At 52.6% G+C, this 21,346-nt stretch overlaps 2 protein-coding genes across 2 annotated transcripts in view; both read left to right on the top strand.

Moving 5' to 3' along the window:
- The window catches only part of PSMD7 (proteasome 26S subunit, non-ATPase 7), a 627,368-nt gene that overhangs the window by 265,141 nt on the left and 340,881 nt on the right, over positions 1 to 21,346 (top strand). The gene's annotated exons all lie outside the window — the stretch shown is intronic.
- The window catches only part of TERF2 (telomeric repeat binding factor 2), a 39,554-nt gene that overhangs the window by 10,958 nt on the left and 7,250 nt on the right, over positions 1 to 21,346 (top strand). The window contains exons 2-7 of the mRNA XM_075326016.1: positions 142 to 237; positions 446 to 576; positions 8,658 to 8,744; positions 8,962 to 9,108; positions 10,213 to 10,388; positions 11,557 to 11,973. Of these exons, the coding sequence (XP_075182131.1) occupies positions 142 to 237; positions 446 to 576; positions 8,658 to 8,744; positions 8,962 to 9,108; positions 10,213 to 10,388; positions 11,557 to 11,973 (1,054 nt within the window). The remainder of the gene's footprint in view (positions 1 to 141; positions 238 to 445; positions 577 to 8,657; positions 8,745 to 8,961; positions 9,109 to 10,212; positions 10,389 to 11,556; positions 11,974 to 21,346) is intronic.

Here is a 21,346-nt window from a genome sequence, read left to right as displayed (position 1 = left end):
AGTGGGTTTCCTGTCCTGATGTGGGCGGAACCTATCTCTCAGGTGGTGCTGTCATGGGCTTCTGAAAATCCCATTACCGGTAAGTAATTAAGATTTTCTCTTTGAATCTTCTCTTATTTCTTTTTTTTTTTTTCTTTTTAGTTTTACTCCAACGAAATTTCAAATCTGCGGATGACAATTCCCAGCTTCTTCGTATCATGCAGCTCTTCTCCTGTGTGGAAGAAGGGGACGATCTCAGTAAGTAAAGGGGAGGTGTATAATAAGGCTCCCCCCCTTCCCCCTCCACACACTCTCTTAATTTTCTTTGTATCTCCCCTTTGTAATGATCCGCACGTCGCCCCCCCCCCCCCCCGGGATCTGCACAGGAAGTTTGCACTTTGCCGTAGACTCAGTGGGAATCGCTTGCCGTCTTTCTATATACCAATGATTATTTTTGGATCCTCAGACTGCACGTTTGAGGAAGACAAGAATGAGACGCCACTGGAATCGGCTGTAGGAGTCATGGACAAGATTAATCTGGAGACGTCGTTCCCGAAAGATCTCATAGATGCCAACAAGCAAATGCTCAAAGAGGCGGTAAGGGGTTTTTTTTTTGTTTGTTTTTTTTGTCTTAGACTTAAAGGGGTTGTCTGTTGAAAATAAGTAATCACCTATCTAGAGGGTGGGTGATAACTTACTGATCTTGGGGGTGATTGGCAGGACGGGTATGACTACTCCAAGTTCAGTGCTCATGCCTCGTCACCGCTCCATTCCTTTACTAAGGGGCTGCCCCATATGAATGAATGGAGCGGTGATTAGACATCCAAATTGCTATGCTATTTCATAAGTGGGGTAAGTCTCCCCCCTTTAATGATCAGTAAGTTATCACCTTCCATGCTGATCACTTTTATTCACCGGACGACCCCTTCAAAGAGTAATTCCACTTTCACAAAACTTGACACGTCACCATTTTGGATCGGTTCTTGTCCAGACTTCTTCCCATCTTGGAGGGGAGCAGCACTCGATTGCTTCTTTGCTGTCTCGGCACCTGGCACCATCGTCTTCATAAACTTTGTCCCATAGTTGGCCATGTGGACAGTCTGCAGATTTTCGAAGGAGGGCCCCTCTTTGATTCAGTTACAAGGGAAAAACAGCCCCATGTCAGTCACTGGTGGTGGTGACCCAGCCATTGTGCAATGTTGGCATATACATAATCATCAACAGGAACCTTCTGTTCACTACATAGCATCATTATAAACTTAGAGAAGACAGAAGTGTTTATAAACCGCTTCTGTCTTCGACTTCTGATCTTTTCCTATTAGATTGTCAATGCCTCTGTTCACTACATAGCGCCACTAATGACTTAGAGAAGACAGAAGCGGTTTCTAAATGCTACTATCTTCTAATTCTGATTTCTTCCTATTAGGTTGTCGATGCCTCTGTTCACTACTTAGCGCCATTAAAGACTTAGAGAAGACAGAAGTGTTCATAAACCACTTCTGTCTCTTCCTATTAGGTTGTCGATGCTTCTGTTCACTACATAGCGCCACTAATGACTTAGAGAAGACAGAAGCATTTAGAAACCGCTTCTGTCTTCTAATTCTGATGTCTTCCTATTAGGTTGTCGATGCCTCTGTTCACTACATAGCGCCATTATAGACTTAGAGAAGATAAAAGTGTTCATAAACCACTTCTGTCTTCTACTTCTGTCTTTTTATTAGATTGTCAATGCCTCTGTTCACTACATAGCATCATTATAGACTGAGACAGAATTGTTTATAAACAGCTTCTGTCTTCTACTTCTGATGTCTTCCTATTAGGTTGTGGATGCGTCTGTTCACTACATAGTGTCATTATAGACTTAGAGACAGAAACGTTTATTAACCGCTTCTGTCTTCTAGTTCTAATCTCTTCCTATTGGGTTGTGGATGCCCCTGTTCACTACATAGCGCCACTAATGACTTGGAGAAGACAGAAGCATTTAGAAACCGCTTCTGTCTTCTAACTCTGATGTCTTCCTATTAGGTTGTCGATGCCTCTGTTCACTACATAGCGTCATATTAGACTAAAGGCCACTTTACACGCAGAGATAAATCTTTGGCAGATCTGTGGTTGCAGTGAAATCATGGACATAATGTTCCATTTGTACACAGCCACAAAGCTGGCACTGATTGTCCACAATTTCACTGCAACCACAGATCTGCCACAGATTTATCTCTGTGTGTAAAGTGGCCTTTAGAAGACAAACTTTTATTAACTGCTTCTGTCTTCTAGTTCTAATCTCTTCCTATTGGGTTGTGGATGCCTCTGTTCACTACATAGCATCATTATAGACTTAGAAGACAAAAACGTTTTTCTTCAGCGCTCTATTGGGAGACCCAGACGATTGGGGGTATAGCTACTGCCCTCTGGAGGCCACACAAAGCACTACACTAAAAGTGCAAGGCCCCTCCCTCTCTGGCTATACCCCCCCGTGGTATCACGGGTACTCCAGTTTTAGCTTTGTGTGCGAAGGAGGTCAGACATTCCATGCATAGCTCCACAGATTTTAGTCAGCAGTAGCTGCTGACTAGTTCGGATGGAAGAAAAGAGGACACATATAGTGTTCCCAGCATGCTCCCTTCTCACCCCTGGATGGTGTTGTAAGGTTGAGGTACCTATTGCTGGTACAGGGCTGGAGCCTGACATGCTGTTTTTCCTTCCACATCCCCTTGGGGGTTCTGTGGAAGTGGGATCCTGCCGGCCTCAAAGCTCTGTCGCCGGGCTCCATCCACAGACCCATCAGAACCTGATGGATACGGAGCAGGAGTACCATCAGGGACCGGGCCCTGCATCTTACAGGTACTCTGTGTCCCCGGCAGGCACAGACACACTCCGGGCTGGCTGGGTGTTGTAGTGCGCCGGGGACCGTACACTGAGCTGGTGTTCCTACAGTCATCTGGGGGACTTTGTGTTCTGGGAACGCAGCGCCGACCCTCACTGGACCGGGCGGCGCTGCTGTGACTTGTGGTGCGCCGGGGATACGCCGACCGCGCTTTTACGGCGGCGGCGTTTATAACTCTAGTCCCCGGCTTTTGGGCCTAGGACGCCGGCAGCTCCGATCGTTCCCGCCCCCACCCTGTCAATCAGGGTAGGGGAGAGACGCTGTTTCACGGCAGCGAGGAGGGCTGGAGCCTGATTTACATGCTCCAGCCCTCACACTAGGCACAGAGGGAGCAGGCTTCCCGCTCTTGGTCAGGAACGCCCAGGGCCCGCCCCCCTTCTTCCCTCAGGACGCCGGCAGCCATTACATGCATGGCTGGCTGGAAGAAGGACGCAAGGCTCTGGGAGACCTAGACTGAGGGGCTTTGGAAGACCACACACCCGCTCTTTAGCGGGCGGTAAGCGGATTTTCAGCTGGCCCCTCTAGTGCCTCAGTGTATGTTAGTGTATTGTGTCACTGGACATAGAGATTTATTGATTTCTTGCACTGTAAGGTCGCTTCCTGGCTGAATACCCCAGATCGCTCTGAGGAAGCAGCAGCATGTCATCCACAAGACGCAAAGCTGCCAAGGCTAGGGCTGTGTCCACTGTGTGTGCTGCAGGGGCTGCTCTACCAGCAGGCTCCAAGGACCCCCATTGTGTGCAATGCTCAGATCCGGTGCTGCTTCGCCAGCCGGAGTCAGGAGAGATAGTGACCCAGGCTGAGACGCCTGTAAGTCCTGCCCCGGTGTCAGGGTCAGACTTTGCAGTTTTTGCGGTTAATATGTCGGTGACTATGGCAAAAATCCTGGAAACTTTGCAATCCATGCCTGGGGCTCAGTCTATGGACACGGCGAGGTCTATGTCCTCTAACCCTCCGCAGTTGGATTTAATCCAGACTGCAAGGGGGTCCCCGGCCTCTCAGGATGAGTATGATGACTCAGATGATTGCCCCAGCCACCCCAAGCGGGCTCGCTGGGAAAGACCCTCAACGTCATCACACTGCTCAGGGTCTCAGCGCAATCAGTCTCCCTGTGATGTGTCTGAAGAGAGTGATCAGGAGTCTAATCCTGGAACCCCTCTCAATCTGGATACCCCGGATGGGGACGCCATGGTAAACGATCTTATCTCAGCCATCAATAGGCTGTTAGATATTTCTCCCCCAACCCCTTCAGCAGAAGAGGCAGCGGCAGAGCAGGAGAAATTTCGTTTCCTCTATCCCAAGCGTAAATTAAGTGCTCTGTTGGATCACTCTGACTTCAGAGAATCAATCCAGAAACACGATGCTCATCCAGAAAAGCGTTTCTCTAAACGTTCTAAGGATACACGTTATCCTTTCCCCCCTGAGGTGGTCAAGCGCTGGACCCAGTGTCCAAAGGTGGATCCCCCGATTTCCAAACTTGCAGCTAGATCCATAGTTGCAGTGGAGGATGGCGCTTCACTTAAGGATGCCAATGACAGACAGATGGACCTTTGGTTAAAATCTGTCTATGAAGCTATCGGCGCGTCGTTTGCTCCAGCATTCGCAGCCGTATGGGCGCTACAAGCTATTTCAGCTGGTTTAGCGAAAGTGGATGCTATCTTACATCCAGCGGTGCCGCAAGTGGCGTCCCTTACCTCGCAGATGTCCGCGTTTGCGTCTTACGCTATCAATGCGGTCCTAGAATCTACCAGCCGCACCTCAATGGCGTCTGCCAATTCGGTAGTTTTGCGCAGGGCATTGTGGTTAAAGGACTGGAAAGCAGATGCTGGTTCCAAAAAATGTTTAACCAGCTTGCCTTTGTCTAGAGAAAGACTGTTTGGCGAGCCATTGGCTGACATCATTAAACAGTCCAAGGGTAAAGACTCCTCTTTACCCCAGCCCAGATCAAGCAAACCTCAGCAGAGAAAGTGGCAGCAGAAGTTTCAGTCCTTTCGAGGTTCGGGCAAAACACAATTCTCCTCGTCCAAAGGGACTCAGAGGACGCAAAGAAACTCAGATTCCTGGAGGGCTCATTCACGCCCCAAGAAAGCAAATGGAGGAACCGCTTCCAAAGCGGCTACCTCATGACTTCCAGTCCCCTCCCTCCGCATCTCCGGTCGGGGGCAGGCTCTCCCGCTTTTACGACACTTGGATGTCACAGGTCAAAGACCGGTGGGTGACGGACATTTTGTCGCGCGGGTACAGAATCGAGTTCAGTTCTCGTCCTCCAGCTCGGTTCTTCAGAACCTCCCCACACCCAGACCGTGTAGATGTCCTGCGGCAGGCGGTGGACTCCCTAAGAGCGGAGGGAGTAGTGGTTCCTGTACCGTTTCAGGAACAAGGGAGAGGGTTTTACTCCAATCTCTTTGTGGTGCCAAAAAAGGACGGCTCATTCCGTCCTGTTCTGGACCTAAAACTGCTCAACAAACATGTGCACGCCAGGAGGTTCCGGATGGAAACCCTCCGTTCTGTCATTGCCTCAATGTCTCAAGGAGACTTCCTTGCCTCAATAGACATCAAGGATGCTTATCTCCACGTGCCAATTGCTACAGAACATCAACGTTTTCTACGTTTTGTGATAGGAGACGACCATTTTCAGTTCGTAGCTCTGCCATTTGGTCTGGCGACAGCCCCACGGGTCTTCACCAAGGTCATGGCGGCGGTGGTAGCAGTCTTGCACTCTCAGGGACACTCGGTGATCCCTTACCTAGACGATCTACTTGTCAAGGCACCCTCTCAAGAGGCATGCCAACTCAGTCTACAGGCTACGCTGGAGACTCTCCAGACTTTTGGATGGATCATCAACTTTCCAAAGTCAAATCTGTCACCGACACAGTCACTAACGTATCTTGGCATGGAGTTTCATACTCGAGCAGCGAGAGTGAAGCTTCCGCTAAACAAGCAGCGGTCCCTACAGACAGGGGTGCAATCGCTCCTTCAGGGCCAGTCGCACCCCTTACGGCGCCTCATGCACTTCCTAGGGAAGATGGTGGCAGCCATGGAAGCAGTTCCCTTTGCGCAGTTTCATCTGCGTCCACTTCAATGGGACATTCTCCGCCAATGGGACGGGAAGACGACTTCCCTAGACAGGAAAGTCTCTCTTTCCCAGACGGCCAAGGACTCTCTGCAATGGTGGCTCCTTCCCACCTCATTGTCTCAGGGAAGATCCTTCCTGCCCCCATCCTGGGCAGTAGTCACGACAGATGCGAGTCTGTCGGGGTGGGGAGCAGTGTTTCTACACCACAGGGCTCAGGGGACGTGGACTCAGCAGGAGTCCACCCTTCAGATCAATGTTCTGGAAATCAGGGCAGTGTATCTTGCCCTACTGGCCTTCCAACAGTGGCTGGAAGGAAAGCAGATCCGAATCCAATCGGACAACTCCACAGCGGTGGCATACATCAACCACCAAGGAGGGACGCGCAGCCGGCAAGCCTTTCAGGAAGTCCGGCGCATTCTGAATTGGGTGGAGGACACAGCATCCACCATATCCGCGGTTCACATCCCGGGCGTAGAAAACTGGGAAGCAGACTTCCTCAGTCGCCAGGGCATGGACGCAGGGGAATGGTCCCTTCACCCGGACGTGTTTCAGGAAATCTGTCGCCGATGGGGAGTGCCGGACGTCGACCTAATGGCGTCTCGGCACAACAACAAGGTCCCGGCATTCATGGCGCGGTCGCGAGATCAAAGAGCGCTGGCGGCAGACGCCTTGGTGCAAGATTGGTCGCACTTCCGCCTCCCATATGTATTCCCGCCTCTGGCACTCTTGCCCAGAGTACTACGCAAGATCAGATCCGATTGCAGCCGCATCATACTCGTCGCCCCAGACTGGCCGAGGAGATCGTGGTATCCGGATCTGTGGCATCTCACGGTCGGCCGACCGTGGTCGCTTCCAGACCGTCCAGACCTGCTGTCTCAAGGGCCGTTTTTCCATCAGAATTCTGCGGCCCTGAACCTGACTGTGTGGCCATTGAGTCCTGGATCCTATCGTCAACAGGATTATCCCAGGGAGTGGTAGCCACAATGAGACAAGCTAGGAAGTCAACTTCTGCTAAGATCTACCACAGAACGTGGAAGATTTTCTTAACCTGGTGCTCTGCTCAGGGAGTGTCTCCCTGGCCATTTGCATTGCCCACTTTTCTATCTTTCCTGCAATCAGGGTTGGAAAAGGGCTTGTCGCTCGGCTCCCTTAAAGGGCAAGTCTCGGCACTATCCGTGTTTTTTCAGAAGCGTCTAGCACGTCTTCCTAAGGTGCGCACGTTCCTGCAGGGGGTCTGTCATATTGTGCCCCCGTACAAGCGGCCGTTGGATCCATGGGATCTGAACAGGGTACTAGTTGCTCTCCAGAAGCCGCCCTTCGAGCCTCTCAAAGAAGTTTCTTTTTCTCGCCTGTCACAGAAAGTGGCGTTTCTTGTTGCGATCACATCGCTTCGGCGAGTGTCTGAGCTGGCTGCTCTGTCATCCAAGGCTCCCTTCTTGGTGTTCCACCAGGACAAGGTTGTGCTGCGCCCCATTCCGGAGTTTCTCCCTAAGGTCGTATCCTCGTTTCATCTTAATCAGGATATATCATTGCCTTCCTTTTATCCTCATCCGGTTCACCGGTATGAAAGGGACTTGCGTTTGCTAGATCTGGTGAGAGCACTCAGGATCTACATTTCCCGCACGGCGCCCATGCGCCGTTCCGATGCACTTTTTGTCCTTGTCGCCGGTCCGCGCAAGGGGTTGCAGGCTTCTAAAGCCACCTTGGCTCGATGGATCAAAGAACCAATTATAGAGGCCTACCGTTCTGCTGGGCTTCCGGTTCCTTCAGGGCTAAAAGCCCACTCAACCAGAGCCGTAGGTGCGTCCTGGGCATTACGGCACCAGGCTTCGGCTCAACAGGTGTGTCAGGCGGCTACCTGGTCGAGTCTGCACACGTTCACCAAGCATTATCAGGTGCATACCTATGCTTCGGCGGATGCCAGCTTAGGTAGAAGAGTCCTGCAGGCGGCAGTGACATCCCCGTAGGGGGGGGGCTGTTTTGCAGCTCTAACATGAGGTATTTCTTTACCCACCCAGGGACAGCTTTTGGACGTCCCAATCGTCTGGGTCTCCCAATAGAGCGCTGAAGAAGAAGGGAATTTTGTTACTTACCGTAAATTCCTTTTCTTCTAGCTCTTATTGGGAGACCCAGCACCCGCCCTGTTGTCCTTCGGGATTGTTTTTTGCTGTTTGCGGGTACACATGTTGTTCATGTTGAACGGTTTTTCAGTTCTCCGATGTTACTCGGAGTTAATTTGTTTAAACCAGTTGTTGGCTTCCTCCTTCTTGCTTTGGCACTAAAACTGGAGTACCCGTGATACCACGGGGGGGTATAGCCAGAGAGGGAGGGGCCTTGCACTTTTAGTGTAGTGCTTTGTGTGGCCTCCAGAGGGCAGTAGCTATACCCCCAATCGTCTGGGTCTCCCAATAAGAGCTAGAAGAAAAGGAATTTACGGTAAGTAACAAAATTCCCTTCATTAACCACTTCTGTCTTCTAGTTCTAATCTCTTCCTATTGGGTTGTGGATGCCTCTGTTCACTACATGGTGTCATTATAGACTTAGAGAAGACAGAAGCGGTTATAAACCGCTTCTGTCTTCTACTCCTGATCTTTTCCTGTTAGGTTGTAGGAGCTAGAAAGTAATGGCCCCTAAAGAATCTGCACCTGCAAAGAATGGACTCATATTCCTGTATGACATTGGCCAGTTGTGTCACTTATCGCAGTCTTTGTTTTCCAGGCGGTGGTCGCCTGTATACAGAATCGGCAGTTTTGCAAAGCCAGGAACATCCTGAAGAAGCATGTTACCAACAGCGAAAATACAAAAGTATGTATCATCCGCCCCGTATGTACGGTGTACCCCAGGCTTCAGGAGTGGGGTCTGTCTTGAGCTACTTCTTGAGATTTTACACCTTGAACTGTGTATATAAACTGTTGGCATCAGCCCAATGACTGATGGCCAAATTATGTTTTCCTTTGCCCGCCTGGTATAAATGTCACTTTTCGGCAACTCTTATGCTCATATGTTAGGATCTCTCTTTCAGAAGCTTCAAGCAGATCTGATGCGCATCATCCAGGAGAGGAACGTAAAGCATCCACTAATTGCAAATTTTTCCTTGTCCACTATCAAAGAAAAGGTCTACGACATGTTCGAGGGCAAGATTCGCAGTATCCCTTCCTTCTTACTGACCGTAAGCAATTGCTGATTGGTGGTCCGTCACTTTATGATCGATGAGGGCTTCATCCTCATGAATCTTACCGACCCTGAGAATGAGTATGGAGGATCACTAATTTTAAGACCACATCATCCTCATTTTTTCTATGGACAGCGATTCTGGGTTCTGCAACCTGAAGTGCTGCAGTCCTTTAATTCTCAGGACTTGTGGGGTCCCAGAGGTAGGCATGACCCCCCCCCCCCCCCATCGGTCATAAAGGAATAAGTTATTGTTACACCCCCCTTAAAGGGAATATAAGAGATGAGCGAAGCGATTTCCAGGATCCTGGTCAGTCATGCGTGGCCGACGGATGGGAGCCGTACGAATCGCCTCCTGCCTGGCGGCGTCTGTAGTTCCTGTTGCTGGTACCAAAACTCTCTGTCGTCGGCACGACAAAGCCATAATTCTAGGCCCGGATGCTACAAAATGTGCCGGCTAAATGGCAGTGTGTCTGCGGGAGACGTTCGGCCCCCTTCTTCCTCCGGCTGGGAGACGTTCGGCCCCCTTCTTCCTCCGGCTGGGAGACGTTCGGCCCCCTTCTTCCTCCGGCTGGGAGAGGTTCGGCCCCCTTCTTCCTCCGGCTGGGAGACGTTCGGCCCCCTTCCTCCTCCGGCTGGGAGACGTTCGGCCCCCTTCTTCCTCCGGCTGGGAGACGTTCGGCCCCCTTCCTCCTCCGGCTGGGAGACGTTCGGCCCCCTTCCTCCTCCGGCTGGGAGACGTTCGGCCCCCTTCCTCCTCCGGCTGGGAGACGTTCGGCCCCCTTCCTCCTCCGGCTGGGAGACGTTCGGCCCCCTTCCTCCTCCGGCTGGGAGACGTTCGGCCCCCTTCCTCCTCCGGCTGGCAGAGGCGCGGCCCCCTTCCTCCTCCGGCTGGCAGAGGCGCGGCCCCCTTCCTCCTCCGGCTGGCAGAGGCGCGGCCCCCTTCCTCCTCCGGCTGGCAGAGGCGCGGCCCCCTGATTCCTCCGGCCCCTTCCATCTGACATTGATGGCCTCAACTAAAGCTTCAAACCATGGGCCTCCAGGTATAACTATCCCGAATTCCCCTTTCTAATATTTTGTTCTTGTTTTTTTTATTTTTCAGCTTGCACAGAAAAGTTTTGCAGAGTCTGGTGAAAATGCCAAGGAAGCCCCCACCCCGGAGAAACTACCCGAGCCAAGCTTCGGAAATGCGTCTACCGAGGATGAGGCCTCGACACCGAATGATCTGACTCCAGCGTCACAGAGAAAAGAAGTCACAAGCCCGAAAAAGGGGGCCAGGTACGTATAGTGGCGCTATAACCATGGAGTATTCGGGGGTCATAATCGGAAGATCTGGTTATATCCATTTCAGTCTCTTGTAATAGTGTATTAAGAGCCTCTAAGATGGGGGACAAGGTCATCTTAAGATGTTAAGGGGTTGCACATGATTAGAAAAACATGGCTGCTTTCTTTGATAGAGAGTGCAACCTGTGTCTACAGGTGGTGTGTGATATTACAGTAGACCAGGGGTGGGGAACCTTTTTTCTACCGGGGGCCATTTGCCAATTTCTACCACCCAATGGAGGTCGCAAAAATCAGCTTGAAAATTACCCTAATAAATTTGGTTAAACAATGAATTAGTTCACACATACACCCCTATTGTGGTGGTTGAAGCTGGTTCTCTTTTGTGTGGCTGTGATTTTCGGCGATATTGATCGCGTTGTTCCTCACAACTGGTTTTCCAGATTTGTCTCCGTCTGGAGCGCAGTCAACAGATTGGTAAATAATGTTCATCACATAGGAGATGCTGGAGGCACATACATCACAGGAGGGGCTGGGGGCATATATACATCACAGGAGGGGCTGGGGGCATATATACATCACAGGAGGGGCTGGGGGCATATATACATCACAGGAGGGGCTGGGGGCATATATACATCGCAGGAGGGGCTGGGGGATATCTGCGTCGCAGGAGGGGCCGGGGGCATATCTGCGTCGCAGGAGGGGCCGGGGGCATATCTGCGTCGCAGGAGGTGCCGGGGGCATATCTGCGTCGCAGGAGGGGCCGGGGGCATATATGCACGACTGTAGGGGCCGGGGGCATACACATAATAGGAGACACTAGGACAAATAAATTACAGGAGATGCTGGGGGCATATATCACAGGAGGGGTTGGGGGCATGGGAACTACACATTGTGATTTAAAGGTTCGGATTGCCGACAAGACCGCCGATACCGCCCGAGTAATGCGGTCTCTGGGAATATGCCCAGGGGCCACATAACAACAAGTATTTGCAGGCTGTATATGGCCCGTGTGCCAGAGGCTCCCCACTCTGCAGTACATGGACAGAAGAAAGCAGCCAGGTTTGTCTTGGTATGGTTGAGGTCCTCTCCACCGGATGTTCTATAATGAGGGGGACTCTGCACAGAAATGGGGATTGATGGTGTCTCCTTCTCGTTCCTCCAGGTCGGAAGTAGACTGCGGTCCCTCGTATAGCCTGTCTGCCATAAAGTCTAACTTCTTGTCACTCTGTCAAGATGACAACCCAGATGTAACATTCAGACACCTCAATGAGACAGACTTCTGTAGGGAAGACGCCTGTCTACAAAGGGTCTCTACTAAAACCCACACCAGTAAGAGCCCCCGTGCTTGCTCCCCCAGAAAGGAGACTTCAGCCATCCGGGAGATGGAAAAGCGGAGATGTTTGGTGTCTCTTCACCAGTTGGTGATAGAAGAGGACAGTCCGCAGGAAATTGAGAGTGAAGAAGAGGAAGATAAAGGGGAAACAGTCAGCAAGAAGGATCCCCAACTGCCAGGGTGCAGCAAGGAGCCTGTCCGGAGATTGTTCAGCTCACCCGTCACAAGGAAAAGAAGGAAAATCTCGTAAGTAGCTAAAGTGTGTTGTGTTTTTTTTTTTTTTTTTTTTTTTTTTTATTACTGCTGTTCCATCCAGTTTCCATGGGGTACTGAGTGCTGCACTCGGCTTTTTCCAGCAGCACCTGAGAGAACAGATGGAGCAATTCTCAGGTGTCCGACCGGCCGCTACATCCATTCTCCATGGGATGCTGAGTGCTGCACTCAGCTTTTTACAGCAGCACCTGAGAGAACAGATGGAGCAACACTCGGGTGTCCTACCTGCCACTCCATCCGGTCTCCATGAGGTGCTTAATGCTGCACTCGGCTTTTCCAGCTGCCCCATAGAGAATGGATGGAGCAATTCTCAGGTGTCCGACCTCTCACTCCATCCATTCTCCATGGGATGCAGAGTGCTGCACTCTGCTTTCTTTGTCGCTCTATTGGGAGACCCAGACAATTGGGTGTATAGGCTATGCCTCCGGAGGCCGCACAAAGTATTACACCTAAAAGTGTTAAGCCCCTCCCCTTCTGCCTATACACCCCCCGTGCTCCCACGGGCTCCTCAGTTTTTTGCTTTGTGCGAAGGAGGTCAGACACGCACGCACAGCTCCATAGATGGGTCAGCAGCAGCTGCTGACCATGTCGGATGGAAGAAAAGTGGGCCCATATAGGGCCCCCAGCATGCTCCCTTCTCACCCCACTCTTGTCGGTGGTGTTGTTAAGGTTGAGGTATCCATTGCGGGTACGGAGGCTGGAGCCCACATGCTGTTTTCCTTCCCCATCCCCCCTCAGGGCTCTGGTGAAGTGGGATCCTATCGGTCTCCAGGCACTGAGACCGTGCTCCATCCACAGCTCCTAAGACTCTGCTGGATAGGAGCCGGGTATCGTTCAGGGACATGGCCCTGCTACTTGAAGGTACTCTGTGTCCCTGTGGGGACCGCGCACAGCAACACTCCAGCATTGCTGGGTGTGCTAGTGCACCGGGGACCGCGGCGCTGACCGGGTTAATGTGCCATTACACACTCAGCGTCGCTGAGTGTGTTTATGTAGGGGGACTACCGTACTACCGCCGCCGCCATGTTTTTAACACTGAGGCGCGGCTGGGACTTGTAGTGCGCCGGGGACTTCCGCGCGGCCGCTCTTTTATGGCAGCCGCGCTCATTACTTGAGTCCCCGGCTTGTACGGCCTAGTGTTTCCTCCTCCCGCCCACAGCCCTGACAGGCAGGGGAAGAGCGGGACGCTTTACAGACGAGCTGCAGTGAGGGCTGGAGCATGCCTTGCATACTCCACTCCCCTCACTGCACTGTGAGGCACCAGTTCCCGCACTTTCTAAGGGTCACGCCCACGGCTTCCTCCTCTCTCAGGACGCCGGCAGCCGTGCCATTACACACTCAGCATCGCTGAGTGTGTTTATGTAGGGAGACTACCGCGCTGACCGCCGCCGCCATGTTTTGACACTGAGGCGCGGCTGGGACTTGTAGTGCGCCGGGGACTTCCGCGCGGCCGCGCTTTTACGGCGGCCGCGTTTATTACTCGAGTCCCCGGCTTTTGCGGCCTAGTCTTTCTTCCTCCCGCCCACAGCCCTGACAAGCAGGGGAAGGGCGGGACGCTGCACAGGATGAGCAGCACTGAGGGCTGGAGCATGCTTTGCATACTCCACCCCCCTCACTGTCCTCTCCTCAGAAGCCGGCAGCCATTCCTGTCAGCTCCTTGAATGCTGCAGAGGGGGACAAATTCTGACAGACCCAGGCAGGGACCCTGGTGGCCTCACAACCGCTTTATGCGGGGGGTATGCAGCATCTGTGGTGCTAGCCACATTTGTGCAGGAGTGTAATTTTAAATCATATGTTTATAAGATATGCTTTACACTGTATGGTGCACAGTTGATTCTGTATATATATTGTGTTGCTCAGGGAAGTCAACAGCATGGCGCCCATAAAAGGCAGGAGCGCCAAACCACAGGCTTACTATGCTGCCTGCGCCGCATGTACGACCCCTCTGCCGGCAGGATCCACTGAGCAATCCAGACCGGTATCTCAGCACAGGGGCACTGTTGAATCATTGCTCCCTGGCCCACCTCAGTTGGACCAGAGGTCTCCCCGGGGTGTCTCATAGATCCCAGAGTGAGGTCTCTGATACAGACCCCAGCCCCTGACCGTCTAAGCGAGCTCGCTGGGAAATTCCCTCGACATCTTCATATTGGTCAGGGTCTCAGCGGGGGGAATCCCTGGATGATGAAGCGGAGACAGCTGATCAGGATTCTGATCCTGAGGCCGCTCTCAATCTTGATACGCCTGACGGGGACGCCATAGTGAACGATCTTATAGCGTCTATCAATCAAAGATGCCACTCACAGGCAGATGGAGCTCTGGTTGAAATCCATCTATGAAGCTATCAGCGCTTCTTTTGCACCAGCATTTGCAGCCGTATGGGTGCTACAAGCTATCTCAGCAGGTCAAGCGCAAATTGACGCAGCCACACAGACGTCGGCATTTGCGTCTTACGCTATTAATGCTGTCCTGGACTCTGCGAGCCGTATGGCGGTTGCTTCCGCCAATTCGGTGGTACTCTGCAGGGCCTTGTGGCTACGGAACTGGAAGGCAGATTCTGCTTCCAAAAAAGCGTTTAACCAGTTTGCCAATTTCTGGCGACCGACTGTTTGGCGAACGTTTGGATGAAATCATCAAACAATACAAGGGAAAGGATACATCTTTACCCCAGCCCAAACCGAACATACCCCAACAGAGGATGGGGCAGTCGAGGTTTCGGTTCTTTCGGGGCGCGGGCAGGTCCCAATTCTCCTCGTCCAAAAGGCCTCTGAATAGATCAAGGGCTCTCCGATTCATGGCGGTCTAAGTCAAAAAGACCACCGGAGGTGCCGCTACCAAAGCGGCTTCTTGATGGCTTTCGGTCTCCTCAATCCGCATCCTCGGTTGGTGGCAGGCTTTCCCGCCTTTGCGACTCCTGGCTGCCAAGGGTAAAAGACCGTTGGGCGAGAGACATTCTGTCTCACGGTTACAAGTTAGAGTTCGCCTCTCGTCCCCCGACTCGATTCTTCAGGTTATCCCCGCCTCCCGAGCGAGCCGAGGCTCTTCTGCAGGCGCTGGGCACCCTGAGGGCAGAAGGAGTGGTGGTCCCTGTTCCTCTTCAGCAACAGGGTCACGGGTTTTTCTCCAACCTGTTTGTGGTTACAAAGAAGGACGGGTCTTTCCGTCCTGTCCTGGACCCGTAACTGCTCAACAAACACGTATAGACCAGACGGTTCCGGATGGAATCCCTCCGCTCCGTCATCGCCTCAATGTCCCCAGGAGATTCCTTGCATCGATCGATATCAAAGATGCTTTTCTCCACGTACCGGTGGCTCCAGAGCACCAACGCTTCTTGCGCTTCACCATAGGAGACGAACACCTGCAGTTCGTGGCACTGCAGTTCGGCCTGGCTACAGCCCCACGGGTTTTCACCAAGGTCAGGGCTACAGTAGTTGCGGTCCTCCACTCTCAGGGTCACTCGGTGATCCCTTACTTGGACGATCTGCTGATCAAGGCACCCTCTCAAGAGGCATGCCAACACAGCCCCGACGCTTCTCTGGGGGCTCTCCAGAGTTTCGGGTGGATCATCAATTTTCCAAAGTCAAATCTGACACCAGCCCAATCGCTGACATATCTTGGCATGGAGTTTCATACCCTATCGGCGATAGTGAAGCTTCCGCTGATCAACAAGCGTTCACTACAGAAAGGGGTACAATCTCTCCTTCAAGGTCAAGCACACCCCTTGAAGGGCCTCATGCACTTCCTGGGGAAGATGGTGGCAGCAATGGAGGCAGTTCCTTTCGCGCAGTTTCACCTGCGTCCTCTTCATTGGGACATCCTACGCAAATAGGACAGGAAACCGACGTCCCTCGACAGGAACGTCTCCCTCTCTCAGGCAACCAAAGCTTCCCTTAGGGGGTGGCTTTCTTCCCACTTCATTATCGCATGGGAAATCCTTCCTACCCCCATCCTGGGAGGTGGTCACGACGGACGCGAGTCTGTCAGGGTGGGGAGCAGTCTTTCTCCACCACAGGGCTCAGGGTACGTGGACTCAGCAAGAGTCCTCGCTTCAGATCAATGTTCTGGAAATCAGGGCAGTGTATCTTGCCCTAAAAAGTGTTCCAGCAGTGGCTGGAAGGCAAGCAGATCCGAATTCAGTCGGACAACTCCACAGTGGTGGCTTACATCAACCACCAAGGCGGCACACGCAGTCGGCAAGCCTTCCAGGAAGTCCGGCGGATTTTGATGTGGGTGGAAGCCACGGCCTCCACCATCTCCGCAGTTCACATCCCGGGCGTCGAAAACTGGGAAGCAGACTTTCTCAGTCGCCAGGGCATGGACGCAGGGGAATGGTCTCTTCACCCGGGCGTGTTTCAGGAGATCTGTTGCCGCTGAGGGAGGCCGGACGTCGACCTAATGGCGTCCCGGCACAACAACAAGGTCATGGCATTCATGGCACGCTCTCACGATCACAGAGCTATGGCGGCAGACGCCTTAGTTCGGAATTGGTCGCAGTTTCAACTCCCTTATGTGTTTCCTCCGCTGGCACTGTTGCCCAGAGTGTTACGCACGATCAGGGCCGACTGCCGCCGCGCCATCCTCGTCACTCCAGACTGGCCGAGGAGGTCGTGGTACCCGGATCTGTGGCATCTCACGGTCGGCCAAACGTGGGCACTACCAGTCCGTCCAGACTTGCTGTCTCAAGGGCCGTTTTTCCATTTGAATTCTGCGGCCCTCAACCTGACACTGTGGCCATTGAGTCCTAGATCTAGCGTCTTCAGGATTATCTCAAGAGGTCATTGCCACTATGAGACAGGTTAGGAAACCAACGTCCGCCAAGATCTACCACAGGACGTGGAAAAATTTCCTGTCGTGGTGCTCTGCTCGGGGTTTTTCTCCCTGGCCTTTTGCCTTGCCCACTTTTCTGTCCTTCCTTCAATCCGGATTGGAAAAGGGTTTGTCGCTCGGCTCCCTTAAGGGACAAGTCTCAGCGCTCTCTGTGTTTTTCCAGAAGCGCCTAGCCAGACTTCCACAGGTACGCACGTTCCTGCAGGGGGTTTGTCACATAGTCCCTCCTTACAAGCGGCCGTTAGAACCCTGGGATCTGAACAGGGTGCTGATGGTTCTTCAGAAACCACCATTCGATCCAATAAGGGATATTTCTTTCTCACGCCTTTCGCAGAAAGTGATTTTCCTAGTAGCAGTCACTTCACTTCGGAGAGTGTCTGAGCTAGCAGTGTTGTCGTGCAAAGCCCCTTTCCTGGTGTTCACCAGGACAAGGTGGTTCTGCGTCCGGTTCTGGAATTTCTCCCTAAGGTGGTATCCCCCTTTCATCTCAATCAGGATATCTCCTTACCTTCTTTTTGTCATCATCCAGTTCACCAATGTGAAAAGGATTTGCACTTGTTAGATCTGGTGAGAGCACTCAGGCTCTACATTTCTCGTACGGCGCCCCTGCGCCGCTCGGATGCACTCTTTGTCCTTGTCGCTGGCCAGCGTAAAGGGTCACAGGCTTCCAAATCAGCCCTGGCCCGGTGGATCAAGGAACCAATTCTCGAAGCTTACCGGGCTGCCGGTTCCCTCAGGGCTCTAGGCCCATTCTACCAGAGCCGGGGGCGCGTCCTGGGCTTTGAGGCACCAGGCTACGGGTCAGCAGGTGTGTCAGGCGGCTACCTGGTCGAGCCTGCACACTTTCACGAAACACTATCAGGTGCATACCTATGCTTCGGCGGATGCCAGCCTAGGTAGACGAGTCCTTCAGGCGGCGGTTGCCCACCTGTAGGAAGAGGCCGTTTTACGGCTCTCTTACGAGGTATTATTTTACCCACCCAGGGATTGCTTTTGGACGTCCCAATTGTCTGGGTCTCCCAATAGAGCGACAAAGAAGAAGGGAATTTTGTTTACTTACCGTAAATTCCTTTTCTTCTAGCTCTAATTGGGAGACCCAGCACCCGCCCCTGTTTTTTTGTGTACACATGTTGTTCATGTTGTTTGGTTTCAGTTCTCCGATATTCTTTCGGATTGAATCTACTTTACACCAGTTTATAATCTTTTCCTCCTTCTTGCTTTTGCACCAAAACTGAGGAGCCCGTGGGAGCACGTGGGGTGTATAGGCAGAAGGGGAGGGGCTTAACACTTTTAAGTGTAATACTTTGTGCGGCCTCCGGAGGCATAGCCTATACACCCAATTGTCTGGGTCTCCCAATTAGAGCTAGAAGAAAAGGAATTTACGGTAAGTAAACAAAATTCCCTTCTTTTCCAGCAGTACCATATAGAACAGATGGAGCAAAGCTCTGGTGTCCTACCTGCCACTCATCCAGTCTCCATGGGGTGCTGAATGCTGCACTAAGCTTTCTTCGGCGCTCCATTGGGAGACCCAGACGATTGGTGTATAGCACTGCCTCCGGAGGCCACACAAAGCATTACACTAAAAAGTGTAAGGCCCCTCCCCTTCTGGCTATACACCCCCAGTGGGATCACTGGCTCACCAGTTTTCTGCTTTGTGCGAAGGAGGTCAGACATCCATGCATAAGCTCCACTGTTTAGTCAGCAGTAGCTGCTGACTATATCGGATGGAAGAAAAGAGGGCCCATACTAGGGCCCCCAGCTTGCTCCCTTCTCACCCCACTTGCGGTTTGTAAGGTTGAGGTACCTATTGCTGGTACGGAGGCTGGAGCCCACATGCTGCTTTCCTTCCCCATCCCCCTGAGGGGCTCTGAGGAAGTGGGATCTTTCCGGCCACCAAGCCCTGAGGCCGGGCTCCATCCACAGACCCATACAACCTGCTGGATGTGGAGCGGGAGTGCCGTTCAGGGACAAGGCCCTGCAACTTTCAGGTACTCTGTGTCCCCGTATGGCAGGCCACGCACACTCCAGGCTTGCTGGGTGTGCTAGTGCGCCGGGGACTGTAGCGCTGTGCGCTGGGCTTATAATCCCTGCAGATTACTGGGGGACTTTACGTGTGGGGACCGCCGCGCCGACCGCCCCTGGAGCGGCGGCGCAGCTGCGACTTGTAGTGCGCCGGGGACGCGCCGACCGCGCTTTTACGGCGGCGGCGCTTCTAACTTTAGTCCCCGGCTTTTGCGGCCTAGCGCCGCTTCGTTCCCGCCCCCACCCTGTCACTCAGGGAAAGGGAGAGACGCTGTTCTATAGCAGCGCCGAGGGCTGGAGCCTTCTTTGCATTCTCCAGCCCCCTTCACTAGACACAGTGGGCGCCGGGTTCCCGCTCATGTCTCGGGCACGCCCTCGGCCCGCCCCTCTCCTCTGGACGCCGGCAGCCATTCCGGCACGCAGAGCAGGAAAACGGAGACAAGCGCTGAGCTACAGCACAGGATTCCGGCGCCACACACCCGCTTTTGTGCGGGCGGTAAGCGGCAACTAAAGTGCTGACCCACTAATGCCGAAGTGTCCTGTTGTACTTTTGTACGGTCGCTATTCAGGATGCAGACCTAGAAACAGCAGCAAAAGATCAGGGGTGCTAAAGCACAGACTCTATATGCTGCTTGTCTTGCATGTGCTGCAGTGTCATGTGTCCTTTATGCTTGTATGCTTTACATTGCACTGTAAGGGCTATTCTTGGCTGTCTACCCGCCTAGATGGCTAGACAGCGGCAGCAAACAGCAATGGTGCTAAGGCACAAGCTTTCAATGCTGCTTGGATTGCATGTACTGCAGAGTTTATTTTCATGCTTGTACATTCACTGCATGTCGCTATTCTTGGCTAATGCTCCTTGATGACTAGACAACAGCAGCAGAAAAGCAAGGGTGCTAAGGCACAAGCTTTCAATGCTGCTTGGATTGCATGTGCTGCAGTGGTTATTTTCATGCTTGTATGCTATACATTCACTGTATGTCGCTTTTCTTGGCTAATGCTCCTGAATAACTAGACAACGGCAGCTGAAAAGCAAAGGTGCCAAGGCACAGGCTTTCTATGCTCCTTGTACTGCATGTGCTGAAGTGTTTATTGTACTTCATGCTTGTATGCTAGCACTGTACGGTCGCTATTCTTGGCTAATGCTCCTAGATGGCTAGACAGCAACAAAAAAAAAAAAAAAGCATGGGTGCCAAGGCACAGGCTTTCTATGCTGGTTGTACTGCATGCGATACTGTTCCAGGACCCCCAGTGTGTGCAATTACTCAACGGGGTCTCTGCTACAGGTGGCCAAAAGAACCACCTGTGATCCCTGTCCAGGGACAGGGACGGAGTTGCAGTTTTCGCTTAGTCCAGACAGACCTTGGGCAATGTTGATTCAATGCCCCTGGCCACCCTGATTTCGAAACAAATCATGGCTCCAGGAGGGTCCCATGCATCCCAGGGCGCAGGCTCTGACACGGACGACAGTCCCAGACGGCCTAAGCGAGCTCCCTAAGAACGGCCCTCGACTTCATCACAGTACTCTCTGTATGATGATGCAGACGTAGCTGTTCAGGACTCTGATCCTGACACCGCTCTCAATCCGGATACACCGGATGGTGACGCCATAGTGAATGATCTTATAGCGTCCATCAATGGAATGTTGCATATTTCTCCCTCAGCTCCCCCAGTGGAGGAGTCAGCTTCACAGCAGGAGAAATCTTTTTTCAGTATCTCATGCGTATATTGAGTATTTTTCTGGCCACGCTGACTTCAGAGAAGCAGTTCAGAAACACCACGCTTACCAGATAAGCGTTTTCTCCAAACGTTTTAAGGATACACGTTATCCCTTTCCCCTGACGTGGTAAAGCGCTAGACCCAGGGTCCGAAGGTGGATCCCCCAATCTCCAGGCTTGCGGCTAGATCCATAGTTGCAGTGGAGATGGGACTTCACTTAAAGATGCCATTGACAGACAGATGGACCTCTGGTTGAAATCTGTCTGTGAAGCTATCAGTGTGCCGGTTGCTCCGGCATTCGCAGCCGTATGGGCACTCTATCCTATTTCAGCTGGGCTTGCGCAGCTGGTCTTGAGCACATGTACATCTGTGCCGCAGGTAGTGTCCTTAACCTCGCAATGTCTGCATTGCGACTTACCCTAGTAATGCTGTCCTGGAGGGACAGTCGAGGTTGGTCCTTCCCAGGCTCGGGCAGGTCCCAATTGTCCTCGTCCAAAAGGACTCAAAAGGCTCAGAGGGGCTCAGTTTCCGGCCGGGCTCAATCACGCCCAAGGAAGGCAGCAGGAGGAACCGCTGCCAAGGCGATCTCCTCATGACTTTCAGCTCTCTCTCTCCGCATCCGCGGTTGGTGGCAGAATCTCCCGCTTGGCGACATTTAGCTGCCACAGGTCACAGACCGGTGGGTGAGAGACATTTTGTCTCACGTGTACAGGATAGAGCTCTGTTCTCGTCCTCCGACTCGATTCTTCAGAACTCCCCCCCCCCCCCCCCCCCCCTCCCC

Source organism: Anomaloglossus baeobatrachus, chromosome 10 (genome assembly GCF_048569485.1).
Source record: "Anomaloglossus baeobatrachus isolate aAnoBae1 chromosome 10, aAnoBae1.hap1, whole genome shotgun sequence".
In the NCBI taxonomy this organism is placed as follows: Eukaryota; Metazoa; Chordata; class Amphibia; order Anura; family Aromobatidae; genus Anomaloglossus; species Anomaloglossus baeobatrachus.
Note: the sequence above shows the minus strand (reverse complement) of the source record. Positions and strands in the feature narration are given on the sequence as shown.